We start from the raw sequence: 25,485 nt of genomic DNA on the forward strand, positions 1-25,485 counted from the left end.
TTTCAGTTTTTGGCCTGCAGGGGTGCAGTATTTAGGCGAGCAACACCAAAAATTTCAGGGTATCTTTAGGAGACTCTCCTGATGATACCACCCAGGTTTGGTAAAGTTTTGTTCAGGGGGTCCAAAGTTATGGACCCTCAAAGGTGTAGCCCCAATCTCCAATGGGAGCGAATAGGCGTAGTGGTTAAGAGCAGGTGCATTCTAATCTGGAGGAACCGGGTTTGATTCCCCGCTCTGCTGCCTGAGCTGTGGAGGTTTATCTGGGGGGTTCAGATTAGCCTGTGCACTCCCACACATGCCAGCTGGGTGACCTTGGGCTAGTCACAGTTCTTCTGAGTTCTCTCACCCCCACCCACCTCACAGGGTGTTTGTTGTGAGGGGGGAAGGGCATGGAGATTGTAAGCCCCTTTAAGTCTCCTACAGGAGAGAAAGGGGGATATGAATTTTAAAAAAACCTCTTCAAAAAGGTGGACACTGGCGTAGCAGAGCCATCAGCCAGGTGGAAGTCAACTAGCAATGGCTTCTCCCCAAGCCGCACCTCTGGACTGCCTCTGCTACTCTGGCGATTGAGGAGCAGGGAAGCGGGAGCGACACTCTGCACTGCATTTGACTGCTATGGCTGTCGTCCGCCAACAGATCCACCCCCTCCAATCAGGGCAAGTGCCCCAGAGAGGACAAATTTGCCAGCAAGGCCACTCACAGCTGCAGATTCCACTCCACCCCCCCCCCACCCCCACCCCCCGATGTGACTTTAAAAATCACTGACTTCAATGGGAGCACATTCAGGGTTTTTTCAGGATAAGTTAAACAAGCATGGCTTGTCTCTCACTTTTCACCTCATTAAAAAAAACCCTCACCGTATTGCTGAAGGCTTTCACAGCCGGAATCACTGGGGGTGCTGTGTGGTTTCTGGGCTGTATGGCCGTGTTCTAGCAGCATTCTCTCCTGACACTTCACCTGCATCTGTGGCTAGCATCTTCAGAGGCTCTGAAGATGCCAGCCACAGATGCAGGCGAAACGTCAGGAGAGAATGCTGCTACAACACGGCCGTACAGCCCAGGAACCACACAGCACCCCAAAACCCTCACCCTTTGCTTCTGCAAAGGCTGGACATTTGGCGAGTGACCTTACAGGTATAAAGAGAAAACCAAAGCAGACAGCTTCTCAGCCATTCATTTCCCAGTTACCTCCCCAATTTTGTTTTCCCAAAATGCATGTGGACTTTATGTCCAGGAGTTTTCATTATGCTCTTAGGTTACCATAAAGGCTCAACAAGTTTTAACTGTTACAGCAACCAATGACTTTGCATCCCTGATTGGAAACAATATGGATTACACAACAGGATAACTGATTTAAATCAATGGTTTTAAAAGCTGTCTTTCTTTTTTCCGCGGCAATGTCAATTGCCTTGATTTGAATCAATCAACCCTGTCCTTGATCACAGATGCAAATGTTTGCAATCGGTAGCAAATCAGCAACATTTCCGAGAAGTAGTAAGAGGGAAGGGTAATAGATATGGGAAGGGAGTGTTATAAATCTATAGAGAGATACATAGAGAGATACAGAACTGACCATCTTACTCCCTTTTCAGAGCCACCTGAAAACATCTCCCACAATAATTCATGTGCCCCACAGATTCCACGTTCTGCACTTCAAAGTTAACAAATCTATTTCAGCATCAGTCTAGTCCGTTCCATTTTCAAATCAGCTCAAGGTTATCCTATTTTTGGATGAGAAAAGCCCATAGAAAGGTTAAAAGAAAACACATTTACAGCATCCTCAGCCTTGGATTCTGAAGATGCTTCTGGACTGACTGATATCATTACTAGTAAATACATTGCTTCGTATTTAAAACACACATGAATATGTATGGATATTTTGGGGATATACACACAACAGGTGCAGAGGCATAGCTAGGAAAAATGGAGCCGGTGCAAAATCTGAGTTTTGCTCCCCCCCCCCCCCCCCGCCCCTGTTAGTTTGTATTTTTTATTTTTAGTGTTTTTTCAGTTTTTGGCCTGCAGGGGACACAGTTTTTAGGCTAACAGCTTCAAAATTTCAGAGTATCTTTAGGGGACTATGCTGATGATGCCAGCTAGGTTTGGTGAAGTTTGGTTCAGGGGGTCCAAAGTTATGGACTCTCAAAGGTGTAGCCCCATCTCTTATTAGCTCCCATTGGAAACAATGGGGGCACCCACTTTGGGAGTCCATAACTTTGGACCCCCTGAACCAAATCTCATCTAACTTGGATGGTATCATCAGGAGAGTCCCCCAAAAACTCCCTGAAATTTTGATGCTGCTAGCCTAAAAACTGCGCCCCTTGAAGGCCAAAAAACTGAAAAACACTAAAAAAATACAAAAAACAAACCTGAAATGTTTGCTGCCCCCCCCCCCCCAAGGTGGGAGCCCGGTGCGATGCACACACCCTAGCCCCTTTGTAGCTACGCCTCTGAACAGGTGTATATTTTGAGGATACATGTACAAATGGAGCCAGCGCATACAAAGTTGGTGGGTCGGAAACAGGAGGCAAAAATTTATATGCACAAAATCTTCCTCTTGGTTTGTATAGACAGGCACACTTTAGGGTGCACACGCATCTGTTTAAACAGGCATGTGTATTTGGACATATATTTCTGTGTGTATCTTTTTGCACTGCACCCTTGAACAGTAGCAGGTTGACAAACGGATTTTGGCTGTGTTAAAAGCTGCTCAAAAAGGCTTAAGCAGCATAAGTCCCATTACTGAAGTAATTAATAATGCAAATGTAATTAATGTATGTTGTGTTCATTCTGTTTAATTTAATTACACTTCACTTCATGCAACAACAAAGGTGAAAGGGAGAGAAATCACTGATCCCCCTCTGGATTTTCCAAGCTATACATGGGGTTTAATTCAAGAGCTTTTGTGGGAAAAGGGAAAAAGCCAGGCATCCAAGCCCAGATGAGTCTGGATGATTATTCAGTGTATTTTGTAGGAAACCAGGAGATGCTGGTTAGGAGCAATAAGGGTGGGGGGGAGCATCAGAAACGGGACTGATCTGTGTTCCGTGGTTCGGCTGTGAGGAGATCGCGAGGAAACCTGGATATTTCGGGTGACTATCCCAGGATTAATCGCCAGTGGGAAATTGCCGCATGTTAGAGGAAAGCAGGTCACAGCCACAGCTCAGTGTGGTTTGTAGTCTGCAGGTTGTTCCTTGAAACAGCCACTGCCAGAGGGTCTGGAGAAATGGGAGGCTACAAAATCCCCCTTATCTGTGGGCCTTATGACAGGGAGAGAAGTAAAGGGTCCTGCCTTTCCAACAATCATTTTTCCACAGCTTCCACGACCCAACTCCTGCATTCGGGCAGCTGCTAGGAAACAACAAGTGGGTCACAGAGAAGAGAGTCAAGTTAGGACTGGTTTTGCACAGTAAAAATGCTCCGTGCTATATCCGGGAGCACGGCTGCCACGGCGCTCTTTACCCTGCTGTTGACTTCACTCTGCTCCCCGGTTCTCCTCCGTTTGCACCGTGAGGTCTTTGGCAATGTCTTCTACGAATCTCTCCCACCGCCCCCATCGTCCCCCGCTGCTCCTCCCACTCACTTTCACCAGTTTAGTTGACTGCACAAAACAGGCGCTGGGAATCAATGCCCTTGCCCCCTCCCTCCCATCTAAAATCCATGCATGTGTGAGGGAATCGGGGTACCCCACCCCACCCCACATCTAAACTCCTTGTGTGTGCAAGGGAATCGCCACCCTCCCGTTTGCAGTGCCTTCACAAGCCCCTTCTCTGCAAGGTTTCTCAAGGTTTTTGCAAGGTTTTGCAAGGTTTCTCCCTCTGTGTTTTTAATTCCAGTGCGGGGGGGGGGGGAGGCGCCTGTTCATTGGAGGGGTGGGCCAGAGCGGTGAGGAAGGAAAAATGGCCTCATTCTGCTGCCAAGGAGGTTTCTTGGCAGAGGAAGTCACCGAAGCAATAGAGGGGCATTCGAAAAGGTTCCCAACCTTTACAGTTCTGGAAAGTCCCATAACAAAGTCACTGCTGCAGGGCAGCGCCGGGACAACAGCGTGCCAGACAACCTGCAGCACCAAGTGTTGTGGGGAACTCCCCATTGCACCGGGGTTTTCCCCGTGCCAACAATGGGGCACTTCTTGAAGGGCAACCGGTATATTTGGTATATATAATCCTGTGGATTGTGCGGCACTTCAAATTAGAATAGTTATCTCTTAAAAGACCAGCCGTTTTACCTCAGAAGTTCATAATAAACATAAGCAGAACTTTACTTGAACTGAGAGAGAAAACATACAGTATATACATTAACAAAGTATCACCAATAATAGTTACATGCACGGCTCATGGTTTGGTTGCGTTATGATATCTTTTAGTCTAGTCAGAGCACATTTATATATCATTTGGTTTACAGAGCAGTATACAGAGAATCTTTCTTTTAGTTAGTCGGTCAGGCAGTCTCAGAACGTGTGTGGTGAGGGAACAGAACACTACCAACGGATTTTAACTGTCACCTTTGGAATGTTCGGGCAGCTTCCCAGAATTCCATGCTGCTCTTGCTGCTGCATGCAAGCAAAGCAAGGCTGGAAATTCCAACACTTTTAACGTGCAAATTCAACCTAGTCCTACAACAGACATCCAGAAGAAGAGCAAGCTGGCCTTAGTGCTTTAATAGTGGTTCAATGCCCAGTTTGATCTTCTCGGAGCACCTTAGTAATCTCTCTCTCTCTCTCTCTGACTCACTGGAGCTACTTTGAGAGTCAGTGTGGTGTAACGGTTAAAAGTGGCAGGCTCTAATATGGAGAACTGGGTTCAAATTCCTGCTCTTCCACAAGAAGCCTCCTGGGTGACTTTGGGCTAGACGCCATTCTCTCCGAACACTCTCAGTCCCATCTACCTCGCTAGGTGTCAGTTGAGGGGAAAGAAAGGGAAGGGGTTTATAAGTCACTTTTTAGACTCCTTGTGGTTGAGAAAAGCAGGGTATAAATCCAAACTCCTCCTCCACTTTTTTGCCTCATGCCGAGGAGAGAGAAGGAAGAGAGCAAAACCCTTCAGACTCCAGACACACAGCTTGTGCTAAAATTCAACAGCAGAGGGGAGAGACAACACTACATGCTGAAGGTACTCTGGCAGTTTAAAAGGTCACCGTTGTATATTTGATATTAATAATTATATCTAGACCACCAAGGAATTGCAGGGTCGTGATGCAGAAGCAGGTAAACTGCTTCTGAATGTCACTTGCCTTGAAAAAGCTACAGGGTCACTGGAAGTTGGCTAAGACTTGACAGCACTATCCACTGCCACATGGTTGATGGCAGTCGTGAATATGGCTCTTTGTAAGCCACAGAGTACTGCATTCTGTACCAAAAAGACATCAATATCAGCCACGCACTGAATGGGGTTTGGCTGGCCTGCCCTTGAACCTAATCCAGAAATTGAAGCTTGTTTAGCATGCGGCCGCAAGGCTCCTGGTAGGGACCATATCACACCTGTCCTGTTTCACCTGCACTGGCTGCCTATTGAGTGCCAGGTTATCTTCAAGATATTGGCATTAAGCTTTAAGGCCATGAGCGGTCTTGGACACACATACCTTAGGGACTGCCTCTCCCCGTACTGCCCAAGTACGTCCCTCCCGTTCATCGGAGGGGAACCTTTTGGAAATCCCTGGCCCAAAAACAGTCTGGCTGGCCTCAACAAGGGCCAGGGCCTTTTTGGTCCTGGCCCCTGCCTGGTGGAACATGCTCCCGATTGAGATCAGGGCCATGCAGGACTTGAACAGTTTCTCACAGCCTGTAAGACAGAGCTGTTCCGCCAGGCTTTCCCTGGTGGCCAGCCGGGTTAATAGCTATAACATCTTTTCTGGCCTCCTGAGGGGGGGCAGGTGTTTCATGGAGTCCAAAGATAAGTCGCCATCTGGAGAGTTGGGTTGTTTTAGTCAGTACTGTTACACGTTTATATTGTTTTAATCTATTTATTGTGATTATAACGGAATTGTTTTATTGTTGTTGTTGCCGGCCTGAGCCCTTTGGGGAATGGACGGGGTAGAAGTCTAAAGATAAATAATTTTTTAAAAAACGAAGAACCCAGGGGCTGTAATGGATCCATCATGACTGCTGGAGATGCAAGTTAATGGTGATGAAAAACAGCGTCCTTCCAGCTTCATCTGGCTTAGAAGACAGTCGAAAGTTCTACTATAATTGCAACTGGTCTCTAGACTAGGTGATCTTGTTCTGGAGTAGGGGTGGCCAACCTGTGGTGCTCCAGATGTTTACGGACTACAATTCCCACCAGCCCCTGCCAGCAATTGGCCGTGCTGGCAGGGGCTGATGGGAATTTATTTATTTTTATTTTTATTTATTATCATATTTATATACCGCCCCATCCCCTGAGGGCTCTGGGCGGTGAACAACAAAATAATATTAGACAGTAATAACAGCAATAATTAATATAAATAACATCATTAAAACATAAAATTACAGCGTTCCACATAAACCACTTGGCATCCAGTATTAAAACTATCAATAAAACCCTCCCAAAGAGGGGGACGGTAGCTCTAGATGTCACACCTCCCAGAATGTTAAAAAGGGAGAGACAAAGAGGGTGCTTGCCATCAGCGCTGGCCTCCCCAAAAACCTGGTGGAATAACTCGGTCTTACAGGCCCTGCGGAACTCCCCAAGATCCCGCAGGGCCTGGACAGTTGGAGGAAGAGCGTTCCACCAGGCAGGGGCCAGGGCTGTAAAGGCCCTGGCCCGGGTGGAGGCCAGCCGTGTCATTGAGGGGCTGGGAACCACCAGTAAATTGGCCTCTGCCGAACGCAGTACATGAATTGTACTTGATGAACATCTGGAGCACCATAGGTTGGCCATCCCTGTTCTGAAGAGAATGGGAGCTTCATATCTCTATGGAGCTTGCTTCCACCAAATCTCCAGGAACTTTCCATACTGGTTTTGTAAAATGGCCTGAGGAGGTCAGGAAAGCTTTCGTGCTGCTGTCATTCCACAGATTATGCACAGATTATGCAAAATGTCATGTTTGTTCATGAGGACATATTATAAATTTAAAGGGGGTATATTATAATGAAATGGTTCAGGAAGGTGCTTAGTAAATGGAATGGGGTGGCGAACAGTACCACTTGGTATTAGCCTGGACGGCCTGATCTTGTCAGACCTCAGGAGCTAAGTAGGATCAGCCCTGGTTAGTACCTGGATGGGAGGCCACCAAGGAGTGCCAGGGTTCCTATGCAGAGGAAAGCAATGGCAAACCACCTTTCTTACCGTATATACCGGCGTACAAGACGACTGGGGGTATAAGACGACCCCCCCACTTTTCCAGTTAAAATATAGATTTCGGCACATACTCGCCATATAAGACTACCCCGTGGCAGAGGTAGCGGCGACACCCTGGCGCAGGCCGATCGTCGCGGGGGCGGGACAGAGCCCCGGCGGCAGCGGCACCCCGGATGGCCTTCCTTGGCCTCGGCGGAGGCTGGCTGATTGTCCTGGAGGTGGGACAGAGCAGAAGCGGTGGCACCCCAGGCGGCCTTCCTTGGCCTCGGCGGAGGCCGGCCGATTGTTGCGGGGACGGGAAACGGACGTTTCCGCGGAGGCTGCCTGGCTGGCTGGGGAAGAGGGGAGATCTCCCGCCAGTCTCTTCCCTGGTCTGAATTTCTTAAAGGGGCAATTCCCCAAAGATTGCTTAAAGGGGAAACTTTCCCCTTTAAGCAGTCTTTGGGGAATTGCCCTTTTAAGAAAATCATAGACAGAGGCTCAGGCTGACTGCCTGAAGGGCAACCTGCAGCCAGCCTGAGCCGAGGGGGATGTGTGGGGCTGGTGGCGGCGGCGGCGGGCAGGCGGGCAAGAGCCGCACAGCAAGCAGGAAAGAGCCTTGGGCTAGGCGGTGGCAAGTTCGAGCAGGGGGTGGGGGGCGCCCGGCCTATAAGACGACCCCCAGCTTTTGTTAAGATTTTCCTGCGTTAAAAAGTCGTCTTATAGGCCGGTATATACGGTAGTCTCTTGCCTAGAAAACCCCACAGGGTCACCCATAAGTTGGCTGTGATTTGATGGCACTTTACATGCAGACATTATGCTTACTGTGTGTATGTATTATCTTGCTCTTACTGCATCATTTTACTTATGTAAAGCCTTTTTTCTGCTTTGTTTGACAGATAGTGTCTAACATTCTATGCTCTGTTTCAGTTTTACGTAGTCCCAGTTCTATTACATTGCTTATTAGATGCCTTGTCCTATTGACTGCATCTATTTACACTGTGTAATTCACCTTGAGTGAAAAGGTGGACTATAACTATAGTAAATAAATGGAAGCTTGCTGGGGGGATCTTAGGTCAGGCACTTTCATGGACTAACCTACCTCACAGGGCTGTTGTGTGGTGAGGATAAACTGGAGGAAGGGAGAATGGTATTGTGAGTTGCTCTGATAAAAAAGTGGGGTATTAATTGAAAAGAAGCTTAGTAATAGCACAATCGCCTAAAAATGTGGTGTCTTAGGGCAGTCTATGGCCCGCACATGCAGAATAATGCACTTTCAATCCACTTTCAATGCACTTTGCAGCTGGATTTTACTGTACAAAATAGCAAAATCCATTGCAAACCATTGTGGAAATGGATTGAAAGTGCATTATTCTGCATGTGCGGAAGGGGTCTATGTCTTCCTTGTAATCCTAAACAGAGTTATGCCGGTTACCTTCAACAGATTTAGAAGGGTGTAACTCCATTTAGGACGGCACTGAAATTCTTTCATGCAGTTACTGCCCCACAAGATTCCATGGCGCATCCGTGCTGTGCATTGATTAACTCTTTTACTGGAATGAGCAAAAAATAATGAAGCCTTCACCCGGCCGATTCCTTTTGTGAGCCGAATGCGCGCGCTCAAATGAACCAGCCCGCTGGACTCTAAAAGTCATTCAGATTTATAAATAAAGAATGAAGAGAGATTAAAACGGCCAGGACGGTTTGTCTTGGCAAGAATGCAATTAAAAGGATTCTTGATCAAAGTCTGCAGAAATTTCACCAAGAAGAGAAGAATGAATGGGTGTGAGAAGCAGTTGCACACTGAGAGTCCGGCCAAGAATGAAAAACCATGCTAAGGTTCCTCTGGTATCTCTTCTGTGTCTCATCCTCCTCAACAACCCTCCTCGACAACCCCGGCGTCATCAAGCGTTCAACTCACGCTGCCTCGGTCACTGTGCTCTACGACATAATTGAGTCTGTATTACTGCTAGTTCAGTGATGGCGAACCTATGGCACGGGTGCCAGAGGTGGCACTCAGAGCCCTCTCTGTGGGCACGCACAGAGTTCATCATGTGGGGGAGAAATCACCCCGCCACGCACACATCTAGGCTGGCCTGGGCCACTGGGCTCAATTATTAGCATTAAACCTAAGACCTAGTTTTGGAGAAGCAGTGTAGGTAACCCTGTTAAGCGCTGTTAAACCCACTGATTTTCATGCGAAGAACTAAAGCACAATCCTTTACCTGGGAGTAAGCTTGGTTGCTGGCAGTGGGGCTTGCTTCTGAGTCAACCCTCCTAGGGTCGTGATTCACCCGTTGGAAGAGTTGCGTGGTTGCTTCAAAGCAAAGCCACCCACTACCACCAAGCTTACTCCTGAGTAGCGCACGCCTTGGAGCCAACCGTTTTTTCTAAACTAAAACCTCAGTATTCAGGTTAATTTGCCGTGTTGGCACTTTGCGATAAATAAGTGGGTTTTGGGTTGCAGTTTGGGCACTCGGTCTTGAAAAGGTTCGCCATCACTGTGCTAGTTGGTTCTGTTCCAAAGCAGGGCTGTGGTTATCAGCAGAGTTTAAAGCGGAGTCACTCTGGTAAGATGAGAAGGTTTATAGTCTTCATGCACTCACTGCAACCTTCTACCACACTTGGAAAAGAATACTCTCCACACAAGATGTTCTTTCCTTAGGAAGGTTTTTACTTTAGCAGTTGCAAGGTTACAACTATTCTATACAAGTCTATTCTATACAAGACTATAAGACTATACAGAACTCTTCAGCAAGAACAAAGTTCAACACACACTGAACTTAACACTCTATCTCTATCTGAACTTAGCATATACAAAGCCTACATCCAACAGGATACTTTCCCCCGCCCCAGCAACGGCCTCTTAAGCATAAGCATAAGCATAAGCATTTTATTGTCATTGTGCACGCACAACGAAATTAACAGCAGCATTCCTCGATGCACACAATATTATTATTATAATTCCTCGATGCACACAATATTATTATTATAATCTTATTGGTCTAGAATCACAGTTGAACTCACCAATCATGTTAAAGGTCAATTGTTGCTACTTCTTGCCCCTAGACTGACTGTCTCCAGCCTTTGGGGTTGGCAAACTTCTGCTAACTTGAAATGACCCTTTTGTGAACTTTTACTCTCTTTTTATATATCATGACAGTGGTCACGAGGGGATTGCCAGCCCCTGACATGGGCACAGTATTTCCTAGCCTGGTGCTACAGAAATCTATTCACACGGCCCTCTTGGAGGGCAAGGGGAATAAACCGGAGTCCTACGTGCAGCGAAGGCAAGAGGGAAAAAGGATCACAAAAGCACAGGAATGGGACATCACCCAGTATTGCACTCGGCCCTGGAGCCATAAAAGAAACAGTTGTGCTTTGTGGACCAGGAAAGTTAGGCACGAGATCCCCAATGGATAGGTGGCAGCCAGAAATTCAACAGGTGAATAATTTGCACTTCCTACCCCCATCTTCACCAATCAAGAGAGAGAGGACTGACCTCTAACCCCACCAAGTCCACCACTTTGAAACACCTTTGCCAAATGGATGACGCTATCATTATTTGCTGTCTTTGTTTTTAATGGTGGGATGGATGCAACTGCAACTCTTTGTATGTTTAGACCTGTGGCTTCCCTTGCCATTCAGTTTTTTTAGCGTAATGATTAAAGGGTCGAACTAGGAACTAGGAGAACCAGGCTCAAATCCACACAGTGCCATGAAGCTAGATTCCCGTGGGCCAGGGGTTGGCAACCCGCAGCTCCAGAGCCGCATGCAGCTCTTTCGTCCTTGTACTGCGGCTCCTTCATCTGGCGCCTGGGAAGGAGGGGAAAGGACTCCAGAGGGAGGGAGGGAGGAAGGAGGGGGCGGGGAAGGAGGTGCGCTCGCCATGTCCCAAGTGCAAATTGCCGTCGTTAGCATCGCCACCGCTGTCTATCCCGCCCGCTTGAGATATCCTGCCCCCTCCTTCCTGTCTATCCTGCCCCCTCCTTCCTTACTTCCTCTGGCATCCTTTCCCCTCCTTCCCTCATCTGGTGCCTGCTGTCACCTGCCCGGCTGGGGGCGTACTCCGTAAGTGCAGCCACCCCTGCAACATAGTCTGTCCATCAGCTTGCATGGCTGGCTTGCAGGCTGAAGGCGGGGCTTGGGGAGGCAGGTCCATGCCCCCATGGCTCCTTGGGCATTAAAGGCTGCCGACCCCTGGGCTAGTCACTAGTTTAACCCACCTCACAGAGTGGTTGTGAGCACAAAGCAGGGAGGAGGAACCAATGTATACCCCCTGAATTCCTTGAAGGAAGAGTAGGATTAACATGTATGGAACACAAAATAAAAGACAGTACAGCATTCAGGAGATACTTCTTTCCCTCTGCTATGAATATATGATTAGACCCAGAACTCATTCTGACAGGACTGTGATTTTACTGAATGACAAAGCAATATGTTTATCTGTGTGACTTGGACGACTGTTTCATCACCGGGTTTTTGTTTTTTTAAAAAAACCATTCATATACACAAGCGCTGTTTAAGTTACAAACAAGGATTTTCTGAAGAGTGCCCTACGTTCTTAGACATTTGCAGATTGAACTAAACCTACTCATTGGAGGTGAAGTGTTGACTTCATGGAAATTGAATTATGGTCTGTAAACAAACTCCAAAGATGTCTCTTCCTACTTGATTTGGAACATGGTTTTTAGACATTGGAACACCCTCCTTTTGAGCTATAATGTGGTTTGGTGTGTCGAAGTTAACTGTGGACCCCAGAGGAGTAATTGGTGGCTCTTTTTAAAAATCTACTCTGGAACGTATCTTCAGTGACATACAGTTGCAGGACAGTGGTAGCAAAAACCAGCTTGCTCAGTCTGAATCTTCAGGAGTGTGTGTAAGCTAGGCTTGAATCTGGAAAGGAGAGAACTGATGTTTGTGTTGCTTCAAGACTAGTAATGCATGTGCCCGAGATCCTGTGGTTTCCTGCTACAACTGCTATGTTTGTTAAATAGACTATGAAAGATATCATAACACTAGGGTGCTTTCTCTCACAAAGGAAATTTGCCCTATAAAGATCCGCTGCTAAAGCGTGGCCGCCCCTCACATGTGGCCGCCATTGCAGGAGGGGAGGCCCGGCAGAGAAGCTGTCTGTTCGGCACCGGGTCTGTGATTCTAACTGGTTTATTTGTCTTTAATCTCCATACTCTGTTCCATACAGCTGGCTGAGGCGTATCCCTGGGCATTCTACTTAGGTTTATTGACAGTGCAGAGACATGGCTCCAACAAAAGGCGGGAAAAGGAAAGCACCCCATGGGGGCCGGGCACAGGCAGTTCAGGGGGCCAAAAAGAGTGCTAAGCCCTCTGGCACACCAGGCACCCACAACAGCAAAGGGGCTGCCCAATCCGGCACTTCCGGTTTAACCCCCACTGTGTGAGGGTCTCCTAGGTGCAGCCTGCCTCTGGAAGGGGCAGGGCAATTGGGGGTGTCCACCCGCTCCCGCCCCCTGCTAAGCAGGTTCTCACAGGTTCCCGAGAGTAGGTTACTAATTGTTTGTGTGTGCCGAGAGGGGGTTACGAATTGGTGATTTTGCCACGTGATTTTTGCCTCAGTTATGCCCCTCCTCTCAGCAGTAGTGCGCAGAACTTGAAGCAGTCTAGCAGGAGGTGCACCGGCGTGCGTGGCAGCCTGCGCCTGCGTGCATTCGTTTCCCGCCCAAGGACCGGCGCAGCGGCTGCGTCCTTGCCACAGCCCCACCCCCGGAATGCCCAGCCACGCCCCGTCGTGCCCCGCCCAGCCCCATTGGCGCTACGCCACAGTTTGAATCCCACCACCATGGGAACCTGTTACTAAAATTTTTGGATCCTACCACTGTTCACCACTTGTCATATCCAAAAGGCTCCTCAGTAAATGACTACATTGATCCAGAGCTCTGCTCGGTACGGTATGCCTCATTTGATCATGCCGTTAATTTGATCAGGTCATGCGGCCCCAGGGCTCTCTTAGCCAAGTGTGACATTCAGTCTGCTTTCCGACTTCTCCCTATTCATCCAAAAGTCTTTTGATAGCTGGGCATCAAATTTCAAGACCAATGGTTTGTCAATAAAGCCATGCCCATGGGCTGCTCAATTGCGTGTTCCGCTTTCGAAGTCTTTAGCACCTTTTTAGAATGGGTAGCGAAAGGACGGTCAGCTAGCCCCCACATAATTCATTATTTGGATGATTTTCTTTTTGTGGGTGAAGCAAGCACTCTGCAATGTGAGCACAGACTTGGTTGCTTCCGGGCTTTAGCTGAGGAACTGGGTGTCCCCCTGGCAGAAGTAAAAACTGAGGGGCCGTAATGATCCTTGATTTATCTTGGGATACTGCTAGACACTGAGAAGGGCACATCCAGCCTTCCTCTAGATAAACTGGCGGCCATTAGAGAACTTCTTTCCCACATGACATCACAACCCAAATGCAAACTTAAGGAAACACAGAAGTTGTTTGGGGCATTTAAATTTTGTGTGCCGTGTTGTCTCTCCAGGTAGACCCTTCTGCGCTCACCTGGCACATGCCACACGTGGGGTGTTCACCCCTCATCACCACATCCAGTTGACGCGAGGTATAAAAGAGGACCTGGCGGTTTGGCAAATGTTCCTTGATCAATTTAACGGAACTTGCATATGGCAGGAACGAGTCACACCTGAGGCAGCATTACAAGTGCACTCCGATGCTTCTGGTAGGCTAGGTTTCGGAGTCTTCTTCAAGGGTCAATGGTGTGCCCAACGGTGGCCCCAGGACTGGGAGGAAATGGGCCTGGGCAAGGACTTAACCTTTCTTGAATTCTTCCCAATAGTGGTTGCCTGCGATGCATCTTTGGTGGAAACAGTTCGCCAACTACAGAGTGCTCTTCTGGTGCGACAACCAGGCGGTGGTTAAGGTGATCAACAGGCAATTGTCTCGCTCAGAGCGGGTGATGCGTTTAGTTAGACGGTTTGTCATGATGTCGTTGACCAATAACATCTCTTTTGTGGCTCAGCATATGCCAGGTGTGGACAACGGCATCGCAGACGCCCTCTCCAGGTTCCAGATGGAGAGGTTTCGTCAACTGGCTCCTTCAGCATCCTTGGATCTGGAACCCATTCCACAGGAGCTCTGGGCCCTTGGGAGGGCATAGTCACGGACAGAGTGCTGAATTCGTTGGCACCATCAACGCGCCGGGCTTACCAGGGAGCCCTCCAGGCGTTTTTTGTCTTTCAGGAATCCCAAGAGGGTCAAGCTGGCACGGCTGTAGGTGAAACTTCTCTTTTGGGGCACCTTGCCTACCTCCGCTCTCAAGGCCGTTCACCTATCACAATGCGTTTGCATTTGGCGGCAGTATCCTCTTATTGTAAAGCCTCAGGGATACCAGACCAGACAGGGACCTTCCTAATTAGGCAGGCGATGAAGGGGTGGGTTCGTTTGGCCCCTAAGGCAAAAGACATGTGCTTACCAATCTCTTTGAATTTGCTTGCCTGCATTTTTGAGACACTCCCTCGCATTTGCTCGTCCCCATTTGAAATTTGCCTTTTTAAAGCAGCCTTCAGTTTGGCCTTTTTCGGGGCCTTTAGAAGTGGAGAGATAGTTTCACCTTCTCGGGAACACTCCAGTGAAAGGCCCTTGCACGTTGAGGGCGTTCAGGTTTCTGGTCATACCCTTTTAGTGAGGCTATGTCAATCTAAGACAAATCAGCTAGCCAGGGGCACTTGCATTTCTATGCAAGCGGCCTCAGCCCCTGGCCCTTGCCCAGTAAAGGATGTGGCTACATATGTGTCCGTTTGCCCACGGGGTCAGAGCCCTTTCTTTGTGCACGCAGATGGCTCTTGCCTCTCGCGTTATCAGCTGGTGGCTGTGTTACGGCTTTGCCTCTCTGCCCTGCACCTCCCAGCGGCATCTTATGGTCTTCATTTTTTTAGGATAGGTGCGGCATCTACCGTGGCTGGGCTGGGAGCCTCGGTTAGCCGGGTAATGGACATGGGCAGGTGGCGATCTAGGGCCTATAAAACGTACATCAGACCAATCCCCCAGCAATAGAGGGGGTGCGTTTCTTCGTGTTGGTTCTTAGTTCTTCCAGGTTCTCAGAGAGTTGTTTGGCTAGTTGGCCACAGCATCATTTTCTGGGCCGGCAGACATGCAGCAGCTTCTGGTTGGGGTCGGAACCTGGGCTTGCATCAACAGTTAAGGCTATATTGGCTTGGGAAGAGAGGCATGCGTTGGCATGACCTTCTACGGATCAAGCTGGAGACCTTCAGCCCTCCTCATGTGCTGGTGATCCAGCTGGGAGAGAATGACATCCCTGCAGTGAAGAGTGTGCAGCTGCTGCAAGCTATGTTATCGGACTTGGACTCCATTCACCGTCTGTTTCCTGACACGATGATATTCTGGTCTCACATGTTGCAGAGACGCAGCTGGAAAAGGAGCGGTGGATCCACGTCGGATGAATGGAGCCAGAGCAAGAATCTGCTGGATGGTGTTGCGTTCTGTTCAAAATTTTGGGGGTCAGGGGATTCCACATGGGGACATCTCTTGTAAGCTGGAAGTTCTGTACAGACGGGATGGGGTGCACATCACCTTTGGGTACGGATCGGTGGCTCCATGGCCTTAGAACAGCTTTGTGTGATTGGCTGAAAGCTTAGGAGGTGATGGCGGGAGCAAGGGGAGGGGTTTTCCCTTCCGTCCTTGCTCTGTGGCGGGTTGCGCATGAGGGATCTTCCGCTGGTAAGGGGAGCTGGGGGAGCTCCCCTGTTTAGCACACCTCATTAGGAGGTGGAGGTGTAGCAAGCTTTGCGGGGGGAACGCCCTGCGGGGGGCTAAGAAGCTTGCGCCCCTAGCGTGAGTTGGATGGGGCCTCCAATCATGGGCACTTCGCCGGTCTGGTCCTTGTCTCACTCCAATCTTTCGCTTGGTTTATTCCTCCAGCAGCTGGGCTGAGGAATTGGTTTGCTCTGGGGGACAGCACTAATGCTGCCCAGATGCTTGGATCACCCCCCATGCTGCGCCATCTAGTTTATCCTATGCTTTCTGTGAATAAAGTTCTTTGGCTATGGCCAGTTTTCTTATCCACTTAAATTGTGTTGGTGTGTTATTTTGGAAAGGGTAGCTGAGCGGGAAGGGCCATACATCTACCTGCAAAGGAAAGGGACCCTAAATTGTAGCTATATGTGAATCAGATCTTTCAGTGCATAGCTAATATTGATGTCTTTGGGGTTTTTTTGGTACAGAGTGCAGTACTCTGTGGGTTGTGAAGAGCTATATTCACAATTGCCATCAACCATATGGTGGTGGAGAGTGCTGTCAAGTCTTAACTAACTTATGGTGACTCCAGTGGCGTATCTGCCTAGGGACAAGGGGTACCTTTTCCTTGTCCCTGGGTGCCACTCTTCTGGTCACATGGGGGCGCAAAATCACCCCCCCACGTGACCAGGAAGTCCTGCTGTCTCCTCATTTTCGCGTGCCTCGACCCCATCTGAGGCATGCAAAAATGACAAGACAGCAGGAGTTCCTGCTGCCTCCAAGCACCCTCAACCCTGCTCTGGACTCCCCGCTCCCTTCCTTCCCCCCCTGCCAGCTGGGGTCCAGCTCCCCAAGCCCCACCCCCCAGCCTCAGTGCTTATAAAAGAATGTCTCCGAGGCTGGGACTGCAGTCTCTTCTGGCCTGCCCGGAGGGGAGGTCAGAAGAGACTGCAGGCTGCCGGCTGGGAGCCCAGCCAGCAGGGGAAGTCTGGGGGGGAGGTGGGCACCCTAGACCTTGCCCATGTCCATGGTGACATGGATGGGGTCGAGGGCAGTGGGGGGCAGGGCAGAGCCTGGGGGAGGGGAGGGGGGACCAGAGCCTGGGGGGCATCCTGGAGACAATTTGTCTCCGGGCGCCATTTACCCCAGGTACGCCTCTGGGTGACTCCGTAGCTTTTTCAAAGCAAGTGACATTCAGAGGCGATTTTCCTGCTTCTGTATCATGACCCTGCAATTCCTCAGTGGTCTGGATATAATTATTAATATCAAATATATAACAGCGACCTTTCAAATTGCCAGAGTACCTTCAGTATGTAGCGTTGTCTTTGCTGCTGAATTTTAGCGCAAGCTGTGTGTCTGGAGTCTGAAGGGCTTTGTTCTCCTCCTGCTCTCTCCTCAGCACGAGGAAAAGAAGAAGAGGAGTGTGGATTTATACCCTGCTTTTCTCAACCATAAAGAGTCTCAAAAGTGGCTTACAGCAGGCCATCATTACAGCAGGTATTACAGCAGGTCGGCGGGGCTGAGAGAGTTCTGAGAGAGCTGTGACTAGCCAAAGGTCACCCGGCAGCCTGCATGTGGAGGAGCGGGGATTCAAGACCAGTTCCTCCAGATTAAGATTTGGCCCTCATGTGGGACAGCAGGGAATCAAACCCAATTCTCCAGATACAAGTGTGGTGCTCTCTTAACCACTACACCATATTGACTCTCAAAACAAGCTTTTGTAACATGGGCCTCCCAAACCTTAGCCCCCCACTCTACCCCATGCTTAAATGATCCTGAAACAGATTCCAAAACAATGTTTCTTATTCAAGACACCTTTTGAAGGTTTGCCGAGAAGCCATAACAGAATCCAGCCTGATCCTGTAGAATGCTCACCTGGAAATAATCCCCAATTGTGACCATCTGCACATTCCCAAGTACACAGGGCTGCAGGCTGCAGATGTTTTTATAGGTGAGACGTAAGCCAGATATTACTTGAGTCTGTCAGGCAAAGAGAAAACATTGGCCAGAATAGCTACCCCTACCCAGAGGCGGAGCTACAAGGGGACTGGGGGTGCGTGTTGCACCGGGCACGCCTGGGGGGGCAGCAAAAATTTCAGATTTGTTTTTTGTATTTGTTTGTATTTTTTCAGTTTTTGGCCTGCAGGGGGCACAGATTTTAGGCTAGCTGCACCAAAATTTCAGGGAGTTTTCAGGGGACTCTTCTGATGATACCACCCAAGTTAGGTGAGGTTTGGTTTAGGGGGTCCAAGGTTATGGATTTCCAAAGGGGTGCCCCATCCCCCACTGTTTCCAATGGGAGCTAATAGGAGATGGGGCCTACACCTTTGAGGGTCCATACCTTTGGACCCCCTGAACCAAACTTCACCAAACCTGGCTGGTATCATCAGGATAGTCTCCTAAAGATATCCTGAAATTTTGACGCTGCTAGCCTAAAAGTCACGCCCCCTGCAGGCCAAAAACTGAAAAAACACTTAAAAATAAAAATACAAATTTTGCACCGAGCTCCATTTTCCCTAGCTATGCCTCTGCCTTTACCAGCCAAAATATGCTACCACAGATTTGCAGGTCACAGTAGCAAATGTATCTCAGGCAGAAGGCTCAATGATCTAGGCATTACATGTACTGAAGGCTTCTGTATACATGGATGAGGGCTGGGAAATAATAGCCACTTGGGATGTACACGCAGATGTCTGGACTAACCTCGGCTTGGTCTCTGAGCCTTGGCTTCCTGTTATTGATCTTCAGTTATTCGCTGTTTCTCCTTGTTTAATAGCTATTCAGTTTGCTCAGCGCTGTATCCACTCCCTGGGTCTGATGGCACCACTGAAGTGCAGAATCTGTGCGCTTAGAACAGAATTCAGCATCTTGAGAATTTCAGTGCCCAGCCCATACAGCTGAGGAGAGATGCTTGAAATGCTGCAAGCACCATCTCACCAATCCAAACGATGTCAAACAGGGATTCGAGTACTCAGGTTACCCCTCACTGTTTGCTGAGGAGCAGATTATGCATGTCCAAAAAGTATGAAACTGCCTGTTGAGCTCTCAAAACGTTTTAAATGGATTGTGCAGAAAGGGCCGTAGAACAGCGGAGAGCCCAGGAATTTCCTCCTCCTCCTCCATACAATCTTCATGTTAATTGTATTGTTGAAGGCTTTCATGGCCAGATTCAACTGGTTCTGGTGGGTTTTCCGGGCTGTGTGGCCGTAGTCTGGTGGATCTTGTTCCTAACGTTTCACTTGCACAGTGTGTAACAGACTTCCCTCTGTGATACACCTCTGAAGATGGCAGCCACAGATGCAGGCGAAACATTGGGAACAAGATCCACCAGACCACAGCCACACAGCCCAGAAAACCCACCAGAACCAGTTCATGTTAATTGTCCAGTTATTGTACTGAATACAGCTTGTGGAGCCCTACAAGACGGCAAAGAAAACCACCCCACCTCAGGCCATTTCAGCCTGGGAAAATGGCATGGGCAACAGAAGCCAAAAGTCCTCCCCCACCCCCCGCTATGCCATGGTTCTGATCCAAATCAAGCCCTGCAGCACATGGGGAAACAGGTTCTCTGTAACTGCTGTCTGGCTATGGGCAAAGCAAATCAGGTTGGAGGATGCCTTGGGTTTTGAAATGAGGCTGAAACAATTCAACTGCTTGGGTGCTGTGTGGTTTCCGGGCTGTATGGCCGTGTTCTAGCAGCATTCTCTCCTGACGTTTCGCCTGCATCTGTGGCTGGCATCTTCAGAGGATCACACGGCCATACAGCCCGGAAACCACACAGCACCCAAGTGATTCCGGCCGTGAAAGCCTTCGACAATACAATTCAACTGCTGTGCTCCTCCCTCAAAACCCAGAGCTGTGTATCTGCTATGATCCCACAGCAACATTTATTTCATAAAATACTGTGTGGTGGTTAGAGTGTTAGGCTAGGATTCAAATGCTGCAGAAGCTCACTGGGGGTCCATGGGCACCAGTGGCGAAGCTACAAGGGGACGGGGGGTGCCATGCACCGGGCGCACGCCTTGGGGTGCAGAAAATCACCCCCAGGCCCCTCCGCATTCCCTCCTGCGGTACCCCCCTTCCCCCCTTATCCTAGTTCCTTTCCTTTTTGATAACTTTTTCAGGCTACAAAAGGCCTGTTCACAGTAAAAACGGCCTGAGGAACTACAGTTCCCAGGAGACCTTGGGGCTCACAAGGTCTCCTGGGAAGTATAAGCATTTAGCAAAACTACGCAAGGATGGCAGGGTTAAACCCTTCTGTCTAAAAGGCCCCTGGATAGCTGGCTAAAATTGCCCTTATTAAAAAAAAACAACGCTGGGAAGATCCAATTACAGATGCCTGAACATCTCATCAGTCCCGATCCACAGGCAACAGCACGACAAAATAAATGTGCACCTGCACCAGAGGAAATGAAAACTGTCAAACCGCCTTCAGTTCTCTTAAAAAGCACTGTCTGTTTGATATATAGGATGCCTGGAAAATAATCAACAGTGTGAAGCTTCAGGGCTCCCGTGCAGATCTTTTACTTTGCCCCCGGCTTGCTGAAGTATGCAAATACGTACCGTTTGAGAATTCTACAAGTTGATGGCAGGCTGCAAAACTCTGGAGGCCATTTGGGACAATTACACCTTTGATTTCTTCTCGGAATGGATTATGCAAAGCCCTGCCCATCAACAGCTCAAAGGGCTGATGAGAGTCCCCTTCGGGCTGATGAGAGTCCCCTTCTGTCCTCCTCTCATGACCTGCTAACATCATCTTGCCTCTCCCGGGTGCTACAATGGCCTTACAAGCAATGCATGTCCCTAACAACTAGGAACAGAAATATTCTCTTGTATGCAACTATTGCTACAATAGGTTCATAAGATCACATATTGTAAACCAATAAGATTTGGTATTGTAGTCCTAAAATTTATATATATATATATATATTGTTAATAAACAGGCACTTTCGTACATGATGCACTTTCAATTCATTTTCACAATTGTTTGCAAGTAGATTTTGCTATTTTGCACAGTAAAATCCAGCTGCAAAGTGGATTGAAAGTGGATTGAAAGTGGATTATTCTGTATGTATGAAAGTGCCCAACAAGAAGTTTTTGATATTTTGACAGTTCTTGTGAGCCTATTTTGGAAGTTGTTTTATTGTTTTGGGTCTTTAGAAGCTTTGATCTTATCATATACATGCTTAATATTCACAGATATTTTACGGCTAATTTTGAAAAATTTATATAATGCATGTCACTGTACAAAAATGGTACAATTAAGAACATAAGAAAGAGCCTGCTGGATCAGACCAGAGTCCATCTAGTCCAGCACTCTGCTACTCGCAGTGGCCCACCAGGGGCCTTTGGGAGCTCACATGCAGGGTGTGAAAGCAATGGCCTTCTGCTGCTGCTGCTCCTGAGCACCTGGTCTGCTAAGGCATTTGCAATCTGAGATCAAGGCAGATCAAGACTGGTAGCCATAGATCAACTTCTCCTCCATAAATCTGTCCCAGCCCCTTTTAAAGCTATCCAGGTTAGTGGCCATCACCACCTCCTGTGGCAGCATATTCCAAACACCAATCACACGTTGTGTGAAGAAGTGTTTCCTTTTATTAGTCCTAATTCTTCCCCCCAGCATTTTCAATGTATGCCCCCTGGTTCTAGTATTGTGAGAAAGAGAAAAATGTCTCTCTGTCAACATTTTCTACCCAGTGCATAATTTTATAACTTCAATCATATCCCCCCCAGATGTCTCCTCTCCAAATTAAAGAGTCCCAAACGCTGCAGCCTCTCCTCATAAGGAAGGCGCTCCAGTCCCTCAATCATCCTCGTCATCATTAAAACGTATGTTCAGTTATTGAGGAAGTGTTTCCCGTTTGAGTTTCCGGCCTTAACGCGTTTGGGTTTTGATATCTCCCAGGTCCGTGCCAGCGCCATCGCGCAAGACGCAGACCAGAACTACGATTACGCCAGCAATAGTGTGATCCTACACTTGGACGTGGGAGATGAAGTCTTCATCAAGCTGGATGGTGGGAAAGTCCACGGAGGCAACACCAACAAGTACAGCACCTTTTCTGGATTCATCATCTACCCGGATTGAGCCCTCTGGGCTCCTCATCCCCCACCCTTTCTGCCCACCCAAACCCTTCCCCCCTCTGGGTCAGTTCAATATTCTTCTTGGCTTTACCATCTCCCTGGACCCCCGGGCATCTCTTCTATTAGTTCCAATCAACCGAGGACGGAACAGAGACTTTGGAGAGACTTTGGAGACCCCCTTGGGTCAATATGTTGTTTAGAGGGTGGGCAAAAGATTTAAGATGCATGCGAAACTGGGGAGGGGGGTAGATACAGGGTAGCAGATTATCATCCTGCATGAGGCCCTGTTCAGTAGCAGTCATGACTCCTAGAGAGGCAAAATCTAGGTTTGGAGTAATATACTCACTGCAAAGGAAAGGTTTTTTCATGCAGTGTGAGGTCCAAAACCACTGCAGAAAGGTTGTGGGGTTCTGTTTCTATATCATGTGTTCCTGACATGATTCCAGGGAGCAAAGACTGAGAAAGTGAACTATTTCCTTAGTTCCCTTCCACAGGAAAAAAAAAAGGATGTCTCTTGTATATATTCCGCTGACCAACTGATTGGTTGTCTTTGGCAGGAATTGTTAATGTATAGGCTATTATTTATCCAATAGGAAAAGCCAGTGACAAGATCCGCTGGGGGCGTGGGGTGAAAGAATGAACAGCACACTTTCGTTTCCAGATTGGTGTTTCCCTTTATGAGGTTCTGCCTCCCCTGACCCCCAGAGAATAATCACATTTGGGAAACACGCTGGACACCAGTGCTGTGTATCAGTGGGAGGACAGAATTCAAATAAAAATCATGAGTGGGGTTGGGTTCCACAGTGTGAGTCCACTCCATTCAGCAATGAAAGAGAACTGTCCTTCCGAAGGAATCTCCAAATCCCACTAGATCAAAATAACCCTCGATTCAACCCCAGATTCCTCTTTTCAACCCCAGATTCCTCCTGCCTTCTACACTGAGCCAAGTATTATTGAGGCTGCTCCCTATACAAAGATCCAGTGTTCAACTGCATGAATATATATAGATATCCACATCATAGAGACTTTCAGCTGGAAGAGAAGAGGACCGCAATTTATGGGGGCCCACTATTGCCTTTGTGTGTAAGTATCTCACTGCGGCCGGCTGCCCAGGGGACAGTGGAAGCTGTTTCATGCCATGTTATACACCTTTGTAATGCAAATATTGACACACATACACCTGCCAGCAAGGACCGTTCCCACCCCACCCACCCACCCCGTTTCAAAGCTGCCAATTTGGAGTCAGGCAAGGATTGCAGACCACCATAATTAATCCAAATTCATGCGACAGCAACACCCACAGAATATGCACCATCGCAACCATATGTCCCCCATTCAAGACTCACTGCTGCCATGTCCTTCCCGAAATGAAACAGCAACCAAAAATAAACTCCAAGTCTGGTTATAATAAGTTTCCGCCAGTAAAACACAGCTACATCCCAATATCGCTCCACCCTTAATAGCTCATTACTATGCCTAATATCCCCAAAGCCCTTAAACAGGACTCTGAGCACACTATTAAAACACAACTGAAGAATGTGCCAATCAACTGAAGATGCCATCCCAAACACGGCGCATTTGAGATTTCAGCCGTATCGATTAAAGACACCATTTCCACTAAACAAAGTGAACACAACCATAGGTTCTCTCCAAAGTAAACCCAACAAACACTCACATCTGAATCTCTCAACCTACTCAGCCACTGATACCCCATAGGATGGACCCAGCGCAAAATTTCCATTTGCCCTACAGCCAGTGGTGGGATCCAAAAATTTTAGTAACAGGTTCCCATGGTGGTGGGATTCAAACAGTGGCGTAGCGCCAATGGGGCTGGGCGGGGCATTCCGGGGGCGTGGCCGGGCATTCCGGGGGCAGGGCATTAATCATTTCTCTGTTACTGTAAAAAACTCTTACTGTAAAAAAAAAGTTCCTAATTTCCAGCTGGTATCTTTCTGTCCATAATTTTAAACTCATTATAGCAAGTCCTATCGTCTACTGCCAACAGAAACAACTACTTCTCTAATTGACTGCCTGTCAAATACTTAATACTTTCAAATACTTAATTTTGTTTCTAGAAATCAAAAGAAGGATACTTTCCTTAAACAAGGAACTTTACCCTATTACTACAACATGTTTTTAAAACAGCCCAACAGGGAGAATTATCCCGTTTTCTACCTTCGCTAACCAGCCACATAGGAAACAACAGGACTTTATGATTTTTGGACCTAATGGAATTTCTAACGGAAAAGCAGACCCAATTAGTAATCCCCTCTCGGCACACACAAATAATTAGTAACCCACTCTCGGGAACTGGTGAGAACCTGCTGGATCCCACCTCTGCCTACAGCTCATGAAAAGACTGCAGCAGCTTTTTGTGGCAAAGCGACACTTATTGTACCCCCCTCTTGTGCACAGGATCCTGGGTGACCAATTTCTGGGCATTTGCAATATATCGGGTAGAAGCTGTTAGGCCTTGCGTAAGATCTTGCACAAACAGAACGGCACAAAGTCTGTTTATGTCTCTGCATTGCTGGATCCAAGCCTTTTTTCTTTTGATGCTCCTGAGATGTTTCCAACCCAGACTATACATGAAGATGTGCAACGATGCTCACAAATATTCACACAGATGTGCATAGGTTTGTGTATGGGTGTGTGCTACATTTGAATTTGAAAGGATACATATTTGGGATGAAACATCAGAGGTGATGTGAAATGAAGATTGTATGCAGGCCGCACCCTTTACACCTCACACCACGTATGCAGTAAAACGATCACACACTTGTGCTTTGCTGCATACATTCTTTAGAGCAATTAAGTGTCTGCTATACGCACACACAAGTACATGAATGTGCATGCATCAATGCACAAACATACTACGTGCAATTAATCTGCACATTCATTTTACCTCCATTCACATTCTCCCCGCTCCATTGTTTCTCCCTGGCCTGCTCCCGCCATCCCATTTGCCTCTTTCTTCCCGCCCCCTCTGAGACAGAGAAAGAATCCTTCCATTGTCAATAGCTGCAGTCCGGGGCCCACTGCAGCCGAGCTATTTTGCACAGTCCAAACTGCATGTCTGCCCTTGTGTTAGCAGTTTTCAAATCCACTGAGGATCTGGACAGCGCCTGCTACATATTATGGACGGAAAGCTGCTGGAAAGGCCCCAGGGCATGGCCATGAACTCAGTGTCAGGAAGGCACTGCTGCCAGGAATACCAAGACGATTGGGACCACTTGACTCTGTGTCTTTAAATGATCAGAATGTGTGTTTTATCAGTTAATAAAGATACTCTGGTTTTGGACTCACATCTTGTCTTTTGATGGTGTCAGTTCAATGACCATCGCGATGGCTGAATGCCAACACTGCATTTACCAAACATCAGTGCCAGAACACACTTGTATGTATATACACAAAA

At 48.0% G+C, this 25,485-nt stretch overlaps 1 protein-coding gene across 1 annotated transcript in view; it reads left to right on the plus strand.

Annotated features, from left to right (window-relative positions):
• Window positions 1-23,814, plus strand: part of C1QL4 (complement C1q like 4) — a 43,672-nt gene extending 19,858 nt beyond the window's left edge. Inside the window, exon 2 of the mRNA XM_048492169.1 lies at window positions 21,895-23,814. Coding sequence (XP_048348126.1) covers window positions 21,895-22,074 — 180 coding nt within the window. The 3' untranslated portion in view covers window positions 22,075-23,814. The remainder of the gene's footprint in view (window positions 1-21,894) is intronic.
• The last annotated feature ends 1,671 nt before the right edge of the window (window positions 23,815-25,485 follow it).

This window comes from Sphaerodactylus townsendi, linkage group LG03 (assembly GCF_021028975.2).
Source record: "Sphaerodactylus townsendi isolate TG3544 linkage group LG03, MPM_Stown_v2.3, whole genome shotgun sequence".
In the NCBI taxonomy this organism is placed as follows: Eukaryota; Metazoa; Chordata; class Lepidosauria; order Squamata; family Sphaerodactylidae; genus Sphaerodactylus; species Sphaerodactylus townsendi.